The following is a 16,411-nucleotide window of genomic DNA, read 5'->3' as shown; positions in this document are numbered from 1 at the left end:
ACACAATAAATCTTATACCATTAGAAAGATGAGATTCTGAGGATTCATTTTCATGCATAAAACATTATTGAGTGAGTATTATGTAGCGAGAAACATAGTTTGAAAAACTAGAGAGTTCAAAATAGATTTTGGCGGTGGAAAGTTTTGGTCACCTGACTACAAAAACAGCTGTTTTTGGTGATTGTCAATTAAATTGTATACAATATTAGTACATATTCTGAAACTAAAATAAATTCCCTACAATTCCCTCTGAATCTATAAGGTTGATTGTACAAATTTTACTTGTTTTTAAAAATGTCATAAAAACTATGTTTTTGTAAAAAAATCTTCAAAATTTTACATTCCAACGTCAATTTCTCTGAAATTTTAGAATTCAACTAAATATAACTATATATTTTCAAAAAGATCTTTTATTACCTATTGTACAGTATCATCTTATTTTTTGTTGATGAATTCTATTATTTCCTACGTGACCAAAAGAAATTTGGTAGTTTTTCAAAAAAGAAAATATGTATGTAGAATTTATTTTTTTATAATTTTATTTTTATGAGTATTTAAAATAGCCTACATTGGTATTTCTACGTAGGGAAACATATTTCACACAACCTTTACATTTAGATAAAATGTGTAAAAAAATTATTTTGTAGTTTTCTTGTGGGTTGCTTTTGAAATTTATAATTTGCATAATCCAAAAATTAGCAAACCTTTTGCTACTACGCCTAAACGCATTGCTAAGAAAAAAATATTTTTATATTCTAAATATACCACTGAAACAGAAAATATATATATGTGTGTACTTATATTCACAAATAAATGTTCTGTGGCAAAATATATGATACCACTACAAAAGCGCCAAAATATACCCGCCACTGGCCAATAAAATGACCGCCAGATCTAGGGTTAAAGCGGCCAATTCTGTATCTACTGTGTGCTGAATGGATTCAACATTGGGTCCCTTACATAACAGCATTGTGTCATCAGCATATTAAAATATGTATATCAATCTTTGACACGTTTGGTAGGTCATTTACATAAATAAGAAATAGACAGGGGCCCAATATTGATCCCTGAGGCACCCCTACTTCAACTTTTTCCCAATTAGAATTTATAGTATGTCCAAATTTGATAATTTTAATCCTTTGATATCTATCCCTCAAGTATGTAGAAAACCAATTTAGTAACATGTTCTTTTATCAAAATATGTCTATTATTAATTTTATTTTGTATACCAAGAAGACATCTCACTTATAAGAATCAGCTGTAATTTTCTAAACTCAAATGGAACACAGTTGTATGAGCTATTTACAGAGTGTGTTCCGGTCTAAACTTAATGTTCTCCTTTACTGGATAAGAATAGGGAATAGGGGATAGGAGATTAATAAAACACAAAGACAAAAAGACAGAGTTTGTTAAACTACACTTAGCTCCCGTTAAACTCAAGTATTTATTTAAAAAAAAAATACAACATTTAACGAAAGTATGTGTAATAAATTGTCGGTAGCACACATAGAAACTGGTTGATGGATAGAAATGTACTTAGTCCTCAGTCAGTCCTTTTAACAACTTTTGACTTCCTTGTTTCTGGTTTAAGTCTTCACTAATTACTTCTATTTTACTAGTAACATTGAGTATACATGTATAATAGGGGTCCTATAATGCTGATACAGTAAAACCTCGTTAACAAGACTCTCATGGGTATTATTAAATAAGACTTAGACTTGTTATCAAGTTTGATTTCTTATCAAGGTTTTTAATAACATGTGATTAGGGGTAGAATAAATTGTTGGGGGTTTAAAAATGAACACTTGTTAACATGGTTTACTTGTTATCAAGGGTCTTGTTATCGAGGTTCCAATGTAAGGCTTTGTTGACGTTCTAAGTATTACAATTTTACTTATTTTCTCTCAATTCTTGGACCTCATTGTTCCAAACTTGTACTGTAAAGTAACAAAACAATACTGTAACATAAGTAAATAATACTGTGAAGTGAATCTTTTCAATTTGGAGAACTGAATTAATAAGGCTAGGTTTAAAAACAGTCGGTAATTATTCCGTATAGGTGCCTCCAAATGAATTTTTAATTTTGATATCCTACTTTATAGTTTTTTACCTCCTGAATCCAAATATACCATTATTTTTCACAGCTGATGAATATTTCTCAAGATATCGCCGTAATAATATACAACATTACAATAAACAAGCTAGGATTTACAAGTGGAATGAACTAGGCCTATGTGTTAAGTAAACCAACCAGCTGATTGTTTTCAATCATAGTCAAGCAAATGGAAGTGACAAATTAGCTAACTCTGATTCTGCAATATGAAAATCACCTGATAAAGTTACACTTACACTTTCTAAGACCAATAAGTTAATAATGTATTAATGTTACCAGTATTTTATCCTTATTAATGATTTATTAATTTATATTTCGCCGTTTAGAAATTACATGATAAAATGGTGCTATTCTAACATAACATAACCTAACCAAACCTCTAGAATGTGTAAGCAAACTCCTTTTGATGCCAGAAAAGGCATGTCAGGGTGATAGGTCGTGCTTTATGTGAATTGGTGACTGCATTAAGTCTTTTGAAGGTAGGTTAGATTAGGAAGGTAAAGTTTAGGTTATAATGTATCGAGTTGTTAGTTTATGTTGCCTGCAGACTGTTTTTGTAAAATTAAAATCCTGAGAAAAACACTTCAAATTGCATTTTTGAAATAGTAATTTGGAGTGTTTTTTCTACATGTAATTAGTCCACCAGTCAATCTATATCTCCATAATGTGACAAAATTCCTATTATAGTGAACATTAAGTTATTTGACTACAGAATCACTTGAAATGTTATCCATCCTATCTTGTTTATTGTAATGTTAAGTATGTTTCTACGGCGATATCTTGAGAAATATTCATCAGCGGTGAAAAATAATGGTATATTTGGATTCAGGAGGTAAAAAACTATAAAGTAGGATATCAAAATTAAAAATTTGTTTGGAGGCACCTATACAGAATAAATACCAAACAGTCTTATCACTGAGGATGTGCATTGTGAATTTTAAATCCTGTGTATATCTGTTGGGTCTGAACCCACTTTGAAACTCTTCCATTTTGTATTCCATCTGCCTTCTAAGTCTTGATTCTGGAATACACTTTCCCTGACACTGAAAGGAGCGATATCCCCCGGTGATTACTGCACTGCCTGTTATCCCCTTTTACTACAGTAATGGTTATCATTATTTTATTCCATTTCACAAATCCCAAGCCCAAAACCCCACACTACACTAAATTTGGAACAATACCTTCCACCGATAATATACTGGATTGAAGCATAAAACTGGCACAATACGCGGCAATCAGACACAATGTTCCCCGTGCATGGCTGAGCTCCTAGTGCTCAGAAATACACTTGTATCGGTCTGGCGCTCCTCCACCACCTAACGCGTGGACCTTGCCCACACCCTTTATTTGGGACAAACGTGTTTTTTTATTGATAAAAACTGTTGTATCTTTGTTGATACTTGCTCGATTCAAATGCGGGGTTCACCGTTGCACTTGTCATGAAATTACGGAAGTTTTGATATAGTTTAGGGTCATTTAAAACCTCATTGTAACATTCTTAAAACAAGAAAAGGATCTAACTTATTTTATTGTTACCTTTTAATTTTGAAACACCATTTTTGTTACAATTGTTTGAATTCACTTTATTTACTAAATTCAAACCACTCTGTACCAAAAATAAATCCTTATTCAGGAGAATTAAAATTGAGTTAATGCCAAATGGGTTTTAAAAGTTTAAATGGAATAAAATATTAGTTAGAATAAAGAAATGGCTTTTTTGAATGAATTAATTTGAATGCACTATGTGAATCATTTTATTAAAAACGGAATAAAAAATAGGTTACAGAAAAACCGGAACGTCAATATGGGAGGTTTGTTTTACCCTTCATAAGATTAATCCAAATTAGTTAGGTTTTCCATTATAATTTTAATAATAATATTACAAAGGAAACATTTTGTTGATCCTGTTGTAAACATGGCAGGCCAGAAGAATTCCAAAACTATTTTCAGAGGTCATGAAGATGTAGTCCAGCTGGGGGAACCCCCACTTGAAGTTTTGATCAAAGTTATTGAATGTCTATTCTTTAAAATAAATCCACACCAAAAGGCAAAATTTAAAACTCTCAACAAAAATCTAAGCTCTACTGGCCTTGGGCAAAAACTACTTAAATTAATACTTAAAAAATCACTAGAACTATTTCTTAAATTAGTATTATAACAAAATACATTTTTTATGATTAAATGGTTTTATTTGTATAAAACACGTTTTTTCCATAACCTATTCTAAGCCTTATAATGCTTGTTTGGTACTTAACCCTTTTACCGCCACGGACGAATGCAACATTGCGCGTGAAGGCCGCCGAGCGCTAAGTCAGCTGACCGCGCGAAGGTCGCCGACCCGTCAGCTGGCGCGACGCCTAAAAACCGCCGCTGTAAAATCGACTGATTTGATGACATCTGTTAAAACGGTCATAACTCAGCTGAAACAATAGCTAGAGCTATGATCTTTTTTTTATTTTGTTCGTATTTATTTGTTCTTTATGTCTATGTATAATTTGTAAACCATATACATTGTTTTTTTATTGTTACTGTAAGAAAAATCTAAAATTTAAAAAATATTTATATAAAATTTTGATTTTAAAATTTTAAAACGAACATTTGTATTATGTTTCCACACAATAACTATAACTTTTCTTAAACCTTATTATCTTATGAGAGTACAGTTAAAATTTTAAGCCAAAATATTTACAAATAAAAAAAATATAACAGAAAAAGAAAAACTTGTTTATTTTTGACAAAACTTGAATTTTGTAAAACATTGGTAGTTTCGTATTGTTGGGTGACAATAATACCATTTAGGTTCTTACAGTGCAATTATTAGTGTTCAAAATAACATTTAAATTAAATTACATATAAAAAACACTGTTTATAACAATTACTTGTAACTGTAACCCAGAAAAAACATTAAAAAATAAAGTTATATCGTAAGCCTACCTTTATTGCTGCTGTCCCAATGATCCAATGTGCACAGAAAATTAGTTTTTGGTTACACAGTCAAAACATTAAAAATATACAATAGTTAAAAATAACACTTTTATATAATATTTACACATATTTACAACACGGTGTTTTGTTTTTGTTTACGGTTTACACTTGTGGCGTGGGAGGCAAGCCACGTGACATCCGGCTTTGCAGTTCACACACACCGTTTTGCTACGCCTTCTCTTCCCTTCTGGGTCGTTCTTCCCGCTACAGACCGAACATATCTTCTCCTTTGCACCATCGAGCCTTTCTACCCCAAATCCTTTCTTATTCATAGGTCCATCACCACCCCCGCCTAAATTTACCCCAGCATTTTTAACAGAGAGCCATTCTTCAGCTAATTGGTCGATTACTGCAATTTGGAACTGCAGGCGGTCCACTGGTCTGTCAGTATTCAATTTATATAGGACGTATGCATTTAGCATCATTCGGCCGAAAATGTTAAAAATCACCTTTTTCCAGTGCTTCATGCATCGTCTTTCGTCAAGGTAAGTATAAAGCATCTGGTCTGTTCCATCAATGCCGCCCATGCCATGATTATACTCATGTACAATTTGGGGTTTGTTCTTTATTAATATCCTCCCACTTCTACGGATTGTGTATCGTACATTTCTTGCCACTGATTTAGTTGAAAGGACAATAAACTGAGATTTGTTTGTTGCCTTTTCTCTGTAGGCCATTAGCAAAAGGGGTCCTTTCCGTACGTATACCTTTTTCCCAACTGGGTATTTCCCACGCAATTGATTGGGGATTCCTTTGCGATCAATTCGAACTGTGCCAGTTACATTAGTTGAGTTTGAAAAAAGGTATCTTGCAAGTTTTTTCGTTACGAAAAAATTGTCCAAAAACATGTGGAAGCCCTTATGTAACAAGTTGGCCATTTCTAGGAGTTTTACAACGACAGTGTATCCTAACCCAAACTGGTCAATCCTAGCCCGTTCAGTTTCATATCTGGCCCCCTTGTAACAATAAAATTGGTAGCAGTACTTGGTGTCGGCGTCACAAAGGACCCAAAGTTTGATACCCCATTTATGGTGTTTTTTTTTGGGATGTACTGCGTTAATGAGATCCTCTTTTTAGTTCCCACCAAAGATTCGTCAATTGATAGTTTTTCATATGGTGTGAAATGCGTTCGGAAAACTCTGTTACAATGGTCTATTAAACACTGAAACCGACCACATGGGTCGTAGTTTGGGTCCCCAAGCTTTGGTAAGGTGTTTTTGTCAACAATGTGGAAGAACTTGAGCAAAATTTCAAACCTGTTCCGGCTAAACATCTTACTAAACCATGGGGTACTTGATGATGATGCGGTAAACCAGTACGATTCTATTGTTGGTTTTCGAATGACGCCCATGTTTAAGATCACAGCAATAAATCCTTTCATCTCCTCTAGTGTAACATTTACCCAGGATCTTAGGCGGCTTTTAGGGGACAGGTTGCCTTGTTGAGACCTTAAAAATTCGTTTGCATATTTGTTAGTTTCCAAAACAAAAGTGTTTAGTAAGACATTTGTAAAGAACAAATAAAAATATGACAAAGGACGTGAGTTACGGGGTGGACAGTGTTTTGGTCCAGACAACTCAGCAAAGTTGAAAGTTGCGGGAAATTCATGATCGTTACCGTCTTCAACCTCCTCCCATTCACTACTGTCAGAATCGTGATTATTCCTGGGCCCTACAGGCTGGGGCCTTCGAACACGACCCCTCCCCTGACTACGTCTGCCCCTCGGTTCCCGATTTACGTGTCCGTTAAGCATTTGTGGAGTATTATTAGGTCTGGGCATTGGGGGATCATCAGGATCGCTATCATCAGAACTACTATAACTCACAGTAGGCTCGTGAACATCAGTTTGGTTGAAATTATGTTGTACAACCGTTTCTCTGGTTGAAGGCCCTGGAGCATTTATATCTAAATCTAAAACCCTAGGCCTATTCCTATCTGTTAAAAATCTAAAAGGATTGGGTCTTTCAGCTGGATCGTAGGTTGGGTCCTCGTCTGTGTCGTCAAAGATTTCATCTGAGGAAGAGGACAGGTCATCTAATGAGTTCACCTCACCATCGTCACTAGCGACGTCGTATCCACTTGCTAGAATTTCGTTTACTATAGCGTTTTCACTAAGTGGTGACGGCGGACACGGTCTTTTACTCATTTTACACCAAAAACGTACACAAAACTAGACTCTAAATAATGTTTTCCGCACTAAATAAAGTAAACTAACATCACAACATGTAATAGTAAACAAAACCTCATTGCAGACTGTTTGGCGCCAGTAAAAGCCGCGACAGACTGCGTGGCGCCAATCGCCAGTCTGCTCATGGCACGGCCCACTTGATCGATGTCATTTGTGTTGTTGGGATACTATAATAAAAGCTTTAGATAATTTACGCTGCGGAACCAACTAGAATGGTCCTTAGGTTTTATAGTAATATGAAGTTTACGAGTATATTAGTAAAAATAACAGCGCAATATCAAAAATACGCCGAGCCGATCTGATCGGCCGGTGGCGGGGTTCGCTCGACATTGCAGAGCCGATGAGATCGGCCCGTGGCGGACTTCGAATACAATGTTTAGGCCGATGAGATCGGCCCTTGGCGGTCTTCACAACATATCGTAAGGCCGATCTAATCGGCCCGTGGCGGTAAAAGGGTTAATCGGAATAAATATGACAATGGTCAAGTTTGCTGATAGTAGCCTATTTTATTAGTTAAATAATTAACTCCTGTTAAATCTGAATAACCTAACTTCAGACTCCTATACAACAATAAGTGTGTATGCTAAATTAAACTAATTAATCATTAGCGAAGATAACAGATTTATAAATTAAAAAAGTGACAGCAACAAACCCTGTTTAGTATAGTATAGAATATAATCTACAACCGAAACATTTTGGCATAAAAAATCCATACCATGATCTCCTCCGCAGTTTCATGGAGATTACTACTATGTAAATTAATTGAAAACCAACCAACTGTAAACAGAGATATAGCACGTTTTAGAAGTAATTTGTAAGAGACACCTCAGACGTTAGGTGGTGGGGGGAGAGCCGGGCGGCTGGACCAAAAACCCAGCACATAGCACCCCCCATTTGTAGTACAGTCCAACCTCAGTATAACAAATCTGAAGGGACCAAACTGAAAATTCGTTATATCAAGGATTTCGTTAAAACGAGGTTCGTTATATAGAGGTTAGGTTTGCAGGAATTTCGCTAAGTCGAGGTTCAGAACCAGCGTCGGTCAATATAGGTCGGGATTTGACCTCATTAAAATACAGCACAATTAAAGTAGCATAGGCTACAATACTTTACAGTACAGTGTTTACGTTGTACAGTAGAACCTAAATTATCCGGCATAATAAAGGGGAGGGATCTTGAATATTGCGCAATCATGACAATGGCATTGACCTTGGTACAGTTAAAAACTGTAAGTTTAAAATCACAGCTTGTTCTAACCCTCCTAAAACCTAGCCAAACACTGTATTGCGTAGTCATAAACCATGTATAGAACAAAACAAAACAGTAGAAAGTTTTGTAAGCTACTGCTCGCGATAGGCCGGTAGGCTACTTAAGCACGGGTCACACTAGGCTGGCATCAGCGGCGAATTGAAAGAAGCCGCGACTGTCAGCTTAATGTGACCACAAAATTCGCAGCTGACACTGAGCTGACTCAGCCTGGATTGGTGAGCCGGAGATGCTGGTGCCAGCTGCTGATCACCATCGGCTGGCGAACAGCCTAGTGTGACCCGTGCTTTACAGTACAGTACTGATTTATCACAAAAGAGGAATGTCAATAATAATCATTAACTATAGCATTGGTGTTGCTAGTTGAAACAAATCGTATTGAAAACAATAAATTATTAGATAAGTCATTATAAAAGTGTATAATCATAGCCAACTTAAGGATAATAAAAACACTCGTAAAAGGAATGTTAAAATAACGATGTTGCTATTATTTCTCTTTGGTTTTGTTTTTATATTCTTTCTTAGGTTTCTCTTTATCCAAAAATTGTACAATTCACCATAGTTATCCCATATCGCCCAATCAGAGCTGACTAAACATTTCGTCGTCATCAGTCCTCAGTGAATGAAATCAGTTCTCAGTTCTCAGTTGCAACATAGCGCGCGCAGCGACAGCAGACAAAGATGTAAAACGGAGCAGACGAATGTTAGCGCAAGCGATGACGTGACCTTTCCATTTCATTTGATAAAGAAACAGATTTTCCCAAAACAATAATTGGGTGGGGGATTTGTTATATCGAGGGAAAGACGTAGACAATTCGTTATGCAGAGGTTAAATTAGCAATGTAGAGGTTCTGACAATGATAAATTTGTTATATTGAGGTGTCTTATTTTAGCCAAAATCACGAAAAATTTGTTAAATCAAGGTCGTTGTTATGGTTTGTTCGTTATGTAGAGGTAAAATATACATTGTGTCTTATGGAGAGTTCTAGGGGATTAAAAAACATTCGTTATATCAAGGAATTCGTTATATCGAGGTTCGTTATATCAAGGTTAGACTGTAATGGAGATCGATGTACTGAGCTCACACTGAAGCATGGCTGTTGTTATGGGAGGAGGACGACATTTCCAGCCCCGCGCCAGTGGTGCAAGAACGGCGGAACGAGAATTCCCGTCCCCCGCACTCAACGTGTTACTATGCAATTTTAAAAATTTTGTTGGATAATGAGGTTACGTAACGTTATTTTAGGGATATCTGTTGACCAAGCTTGATCCGCCTCCTGGTTTATCAAAGTTCTACTGTGCTTAAACATTAAAATGTTTCAAATTCATCTCTTTTAGATGCTTTACTATACATAGAAAATATACGTACTCTATAATAGAAAATATACAATTTTTAAAAACTTGTTTAGTCAGCGAGTGTGTTAGCTCTTTTTTAATGTAATTTCGGTAATCCCGATAATTTGATCATCCGAATGTGGTCCGTTCCAAAATAATCCGGATTATTGACGTTCTACTGTAGATTGATAATTTCTAAAAGTAATAGGGTAGGTCTGATTCTGTCAATTTGCCTGCTAAATGCTAACATAACCATGTGCTTGCTAAGCTTGCTTCATATTACTTTTTGAAACAAATCGTGAGCTTATCTAAGCCCTTGAAACAAATCGTGAGCTTATCTAAGCCCTTGAAACAAATCATGAGCTTATCTAAGCCCATTTTAGACCTTTGTTTATCAAAACTAGGATATTGACTGTCATTAACCCGTACATATATGTATGTTTATTTGATGTTAAATTAAAATTAGGAGACTTGGATGTTAGAAAAGATTTCCATTCTCATTACACTAGATCTAACTCTCTACTTGAAATTCCGTCCATAGATGAAGTAAATGTGCCAGTAACCATATAATCATGAGCTTAAGGCCCAGCGCAAACGGTGTGACTGTTTTACAAACTGTCGTTGCAAACCAGTTGCGCGTGCAACCGTTTTGTGACCTCGGCAATGTATTGCAGTGGGGAGGCGCACACGACGCAATTGGTTGTATGCGATTTCAAAAAAAGTTTGAAACCAGTCACATACAACCGTAGGCCTGACGTTGCAGTTGCGTTGCAGAGTTCAGTTGCACGAGACCACGGGGTGTTTTTGTGGTATTTGGTGGTGTTTTGACGGCCGTATAGTGTTTTTAGTGTTTATAATTTCCTATCCGACTAGCTGTAGCTGCTACACACAGCCTAGTACTAACATTCTTGCTCAAATAAGGGTGAACCCAATGCTCTCTCAGTACCGCTGTCTTCTGTATTGATTATAGCTAATAACGTCTTCTAAGTCTATGTCTGACGTAGTAAGCGCATTTAAGGCCTTAAAACAACGTTAACTGCACTAAATTGACACTCCAATAATTACACAATAGACGCGACTGTAGTTGTAAAACAGTCACACCGTGTGTGGACAGAAGTTTTGTTTCAGTTGCAAACTGGTTTCAGACACAACTGGTTTGCAACAATTGTTGTAAAACAGTCACACCGTGTGCGCTGGGCCTAAAGGTTATAAACATATGGAAATTTTAAATTTAATTTATTAAATTATTTCTCTTTACGAACAATAGAAAACGTTCGCTGACCCCTCATAGAAATAAAAAGTAAAGATGATCGCAAGATCCCAGGTTAAAGTCACGTTCTCATGGGCAAAGACCTGGCTGAGAACAAGCCAGGCATAGATTGAATTTCGATCTGGAATGCATCGTAGAAGAAATTGTAACCGATGGGAACAATCGACGAGAAACAATATTGTTCCCATCGATTCCAAGAAATTATACATGCATAGAGAAATTATTTTACTTACGGTCAGCACCACGCCCTCTGGAGGCTGGACATGAGGGGAGAAGCCAATGAGGACGATGATCGGAGATATTCCACCGATGATTGGAGGGTAGGCGTTTCCCGAAGTCATCGGGGGAAGAACCAAACATTGAAGGAGGGAAAGGAGGTCTTGGAGACGAAAATTGTGAATCAGTCTTGGAGAGGTCTGAAGAAGTAGAACTTCAAAGAAGAAACCGTCGGGAGTCCCGGATCGAGTAGGGACAGTGACTTAGCAGGTTAGTCTGAAGCGCCTGTTAAGATACCGACCAGACTCGAGACCACGAGGACACAACAACCCCACGGCTATCTTCAAGACCCAAGGCCACCAGGACACTACCACGCTACCAAGGACCAAAGCGAGGACCCGAAGAGGACGGCCCAGGACGAGCGACCGACGATGAGAGGAAGGACTACGCTTGGATCAACCCTTGTGCCCGGGCGAGCAACCCCGGAGTCTACGCCCGCACCAAAGGAACGCCCCGGGGAACCTTTCAATTGTCGCCCAACTGCCTCGTCTTGTGGTATGTCAAAATATCTTCACTCATTTGGTCCTAGTGTGCACAACGTAAATGTGAGGGAAAAACTCCATAAAATATAACAAAACCTATATATAAATGAAATAAATAAACTATAAGAAAGATAAAGTAAATTTAAGTAAACATATATAATTAGAGTAAATGAAGTAGAATTACGTTAAAGTTCATATAAATATTAACCCTTAATTAAACTAAAAGGGGTCAACCTAAACTAGAGCCATTTGAAGTTTGAATAAACAGGATTCAAATCGAATCCAAATTAAATAAACCTATTAGTTGGACTACATATAGACGTGTATATAATAAAAGAGACAATTTCAAATATGTATAAATAATTAAAAATCAGGGTGTTAAACACGTATTTTAAATGTTTGTTTAGTTTGTATATAATATCAGAAGGATGAACTAACTTGTATGTAAATATCGGTTTGATTTAGGATAGGACATTGCAAGTGTTTACAACTTATATTTTAAATACATTTAAGTGTCAAGGGAAATATTTCATTTCATATCATTATACAGATAATAAACTCATAACATAGGGTGTAAATATTCAATCATATAATTTCAATTGTATTTGTGTTTTTGCTATTCTCAATTATTATTATATCGCTGTGTAACAATTATTTACTCTTTATTAACTCTTTATATTATGTCCTTATTTTATGTGTGCACATTTAGTTAGACTTATTAAATCATAGTATCATACTGCACTGGTGTTCACTTATTCCACGATCCTAGAGGTCCTCCATTTAGAGAGTACTCTACCCTAGCTACATTTTTCCCCCTTTGAAGTAAGTTTTGTTTGGTGAAAGTTTTTCGTAAGTTTCTTTTACCTCTACAGAGGAGTAGAGGCCAGAGAGCTTTACAAGGTATTCAATGTGTTGCACTCTGAGTCAAGAGCATTGCCTGAGTTGGTTTTTAAAGATAGGCTATACAACTGGTTTTTTGAACATCCTTTTTATGTCATTAAAGAGTTTTTTTTTTTTATAAAAGTTGTTAAGTTTTGATATTTTAATAGTTTATTTAGTATATTCTCCACCCAGTCTATAGCCTTCTTTTTACTTTTAAATTTTTACCTGTTGTTGTCTGTGATATTAGCTTAAATCTAGTCAGACTGGTTACCATAATATGTGACCATGTCTATTGCAAAATTGTTTTACTTAAGGACAATAAAGAATTTATGATTTATGATTTCTGATCTCTCGGCACCTGTGGTGTTCTAGTTTTTTTTTATAGAAACAGTAATATTTTCAGTAAAATTGCATTTAGTCTGCAGGCAGTAGCTTTACAATTCTACCTCGTGATAGTACAATTCTACCTCGTGATAGAACAATTCAAACACTGTATGATATTTGTTCCACAATTTAGTTTGTTCATCATTTCAAAAGAATGTGTAGTGGAAAGATTTTAGCCAGGTAAAGTAGGATAAGTCTACCGATGGTTTTGTAAATCCTCAGTTTTTCTACGGGTAACTTAATTTTCTTTGATTTCAGGGCCCTTTTTGATTCCATGCAAGAAGATATTGATGAAAAGGATAAAATTCATAAGTATTCCTCACCGAAGATTTTAAGATTAATAGAAATTGTGAAGAACTTTAAACCAAAAGAAAATGTAAATGTGGCCAATTCTGATGATGTAAATAAGCAGCTGTGTGATGAAAGTAATGCTAAAACCAAAGAAAACACAACTAACGAAGAATCCAGTGATATCAAAAACTTGGCTGAATCGTCAATTGTTAGTAAAGAAGCTGAAAGTAGGACTCTAAACTGTGATCTTATTAGTGTAGATAATGTAGGCAGCATAAAGAATTTAGAGATAAATAGTGAAAGAGTTGACAATAAAATTGACACTCAGAGTAAAGAGTTGACAAATGGAATAAGCTCTACAGAAGAACTGAATAATGGACCAATCTGTAGATCAGAATTGAAAGACAAGAATAAAGTGAATCAGGATGAACCGGAGTCAGTTTTCAAGGGTGGACGCTGGAGAGGAAAAGGAAGGGGATGGAAGTTCCAGAAAAGGAGTAACGCTGGAAATCGGAACAATAAAACTAATTCTCAAGAAGATGCTGAAAACATGTGTGCTATTATTTTTGTAGAAGATTCGTTTACAGCAAAAATTCTCTTCTATCTGTTTAACGTAAGTACTTATTTGAAAGGTCTGAATTTAATATGTGGAGTTGAGGTTAACATTCTTAGAGCCGCTTTCCCCAAATTTATTTCAACTCGGATCTTGGTTTTAGCTCTAGATGCACACCCAAGATTCACTTTCTCAAAAATACTTTCTCAGTTTAAACTAAGTTCAAGTTGACCCTCCAGGTGAAGTTGGTTACCTGGCGATCTATGGTTGAACCAGGAGAGAAGAATAATAACTTAAACTTTCATTGGCTGACTCTTCATTCTCATCTTTGTATGTTTACAAACAACCTAAAATGAATCAAAAATTTCAACTGAAACAAAATTGTGAATGAGAAGCTAGATTGATACTGTATTTTGCTATGGAATGTCTTAAAGTTTTGATAAATGTCTAGTAGGCCTATAGGATTTGTTTTAGATCAGTATCGTGGCCTCACAAAAAACTGTTAGCCACAGGCTTGCAACTAGGGGTCTCAATCCCAGGCCTTCAATCCAATCCCGGGATTTCGGGATTCGTCTCAGCCAATCCCGGGATATATAATATAAAATTTTTTAACTTTTTAGCCATTTTAAATGAGCGAGAAGTCTACTCGTTGAGTACTTTAATGTTTTAAACTGGCCTTACCAGTGTTACACTGCGCAATGTTTCCGTTTTCTAAGTAAATAAATATTACCACGCTGAACTTTCATCGCCCGTATTTCTTATTTACAGTGTATAAATGTTGATATGTCACTCAAAGAATATAATAAATACATTTGAAAAAATCACGAGCAACCGCACTCGCACGTAGCCTAGATACGTCACGCTAATAGATAGATTAAAGATAGCTAAGAGAAAAAGATAAAATGGGAAGAATCACGAGTAGCAGCGTTAAAATGTTATTTTGACTGACAGCAATAAAACAATATAAGATACTGTAAAACAATAAACCATCTGCTTATGTAGTAGCGTGTGTATGAAAAACGTAATTTTAGATTGTAAGAAATTTAATCACCACACTTATAACCAAATACGAAGATAAAGCTATAGACCCTAAATATAAGCAATCTTAATACTGTAATGAGATGATAATCGTGTGTTAATAGTTATATTTTATGGCATCAATGAAAATAATACTTAAATTTCCGATTGCAATGTTATGTTTGCTACACGCATTGCGTTGTTTACGTTTAATGTCAACAGTAAAACTAAAAATAACTTGTAGGCCTACTGTAATTAAGTTCTAACTAATGTAATAACATTTACAGAAAGTAAATCCAAATCGTCTAAAAACTTAAACATATATTTAGGCCTACATTCGTTCGCCTATTGATTTTAATGATAATTAAATTTTCCAATCAAAAAGATCATTAGGCCTACTTATCCCATTTTGTATAATCGTCCTAAAAATAAAGAGTATATGTGTTTCAGGTGTTATTGGACAATTTTTATTAGTTTTCCTCAAGAAAAAAGTCCTCAAATTCACAAAAAAATCAATATAAACATAGGATTTGCAATCCCGTTAATCCCGGGATTAAAAGTCACCAATCCCGGGATTTCTAGGTATCAAAAATCGGCCGGGATCGCGGGATTGAGACCCCAACTTGCAACTGTAGAAAAAACCAGGCATTATAAGTGTTAATTTGTTTTGATTTAATCAGCAAATGTAAAGTAGGAAAGAAATACAAATTAATGTTGAGGCCTATAACCATCAACTTATTTTTATGGTCATATTGTGTCATTTTCAGTTGCATTAGAATTAACGTACCTGTAGTTTTAGTAACTTATGAGTCTATTGAGTAGTGATATTAATTTTTGCTTGCAAATAAAATGGAATTGGCTGGATTTTGAACTCATAAAAGAACCATCAAGGTAGTCTTGGTGTCTTGGATATAATTAGACATTGAATATCAACAAAACATTTAGGCCTACTTCTTTTTCCTTAACTAGTTTAGCCTTTGATTCCCTAATATTTTATTTTAAGTGATTTCAAAGACTTTGGGCCTAAAGTATAAGTTAGAACTTAACACAAGTTGTTAAATTGACAGTAGCCTACGAGTGTGTATTTCAATGTCAGCATTATTGTGTGACTGAGACAAAATAAACTAAATAAATAACAGTCAAAACATCCAAAACACAGAAAAATAACCAGATAACTTCAAAGTAGAGCTAACATTTCACAAAAATGGCACAAATCAGCGTTGCCAACACAGTTGCTTGCAAAGAGAATCCAGGTTAAACTAAACACAACACAAATCAGTGGGGAATGCCATCCTTGGTTTAAACTGCAGTTTACAGCTAACTGAGATTACACTCATCTATGTTTGGGCCGTTTGGGGAAAGCCCCATC

The 16,411-nt window shown here is 35.5% G+C and overlaps 1 protein-coding gene across 1 annotated transcript in view; it reads left to right on the top strand.

Moving 5' to 3' along the window:
• The window catches only part of LOC128997735 (endoribonuclease Dcr-1), a 109,952-nt gene that overhangs the window by 17,159 nt on the left and 76,382 nt on the right, over positions 1-16,411 (top strand). The window contains 1 exon segment of the mRNA XM_054423384.1: positions 13,440-14,085. Coding sequence (XP_054279359.1) covers positions 13,440-14,085 — 646 coding nt within the window.

The sequence above is a fragment of the Macrosteles quadrilineatus genome, unplaced genomic scaffold (genome assembly GCF_028750875.1).
Source record: "Macrosteles quadrilineatus isolate MER2022 unplaced genomic scaffold, UCM_ALF_1.0 Scaffold_7__1_contigs__length_78375512, whole genome shotgun sequence".
NCBI classification, from domain to species: domain Eukaryota; kingdom Metazoa; phylum Arthropoda; class Insecta; order Hemiptera; family Cicadellidae; genus Macrosteles; species Macrosteles quadrilineatus.
Note: the sequence above shows the minus strand (reverse complement) of the source record. Positions and strands in the feature narration are given on the sequence as shown.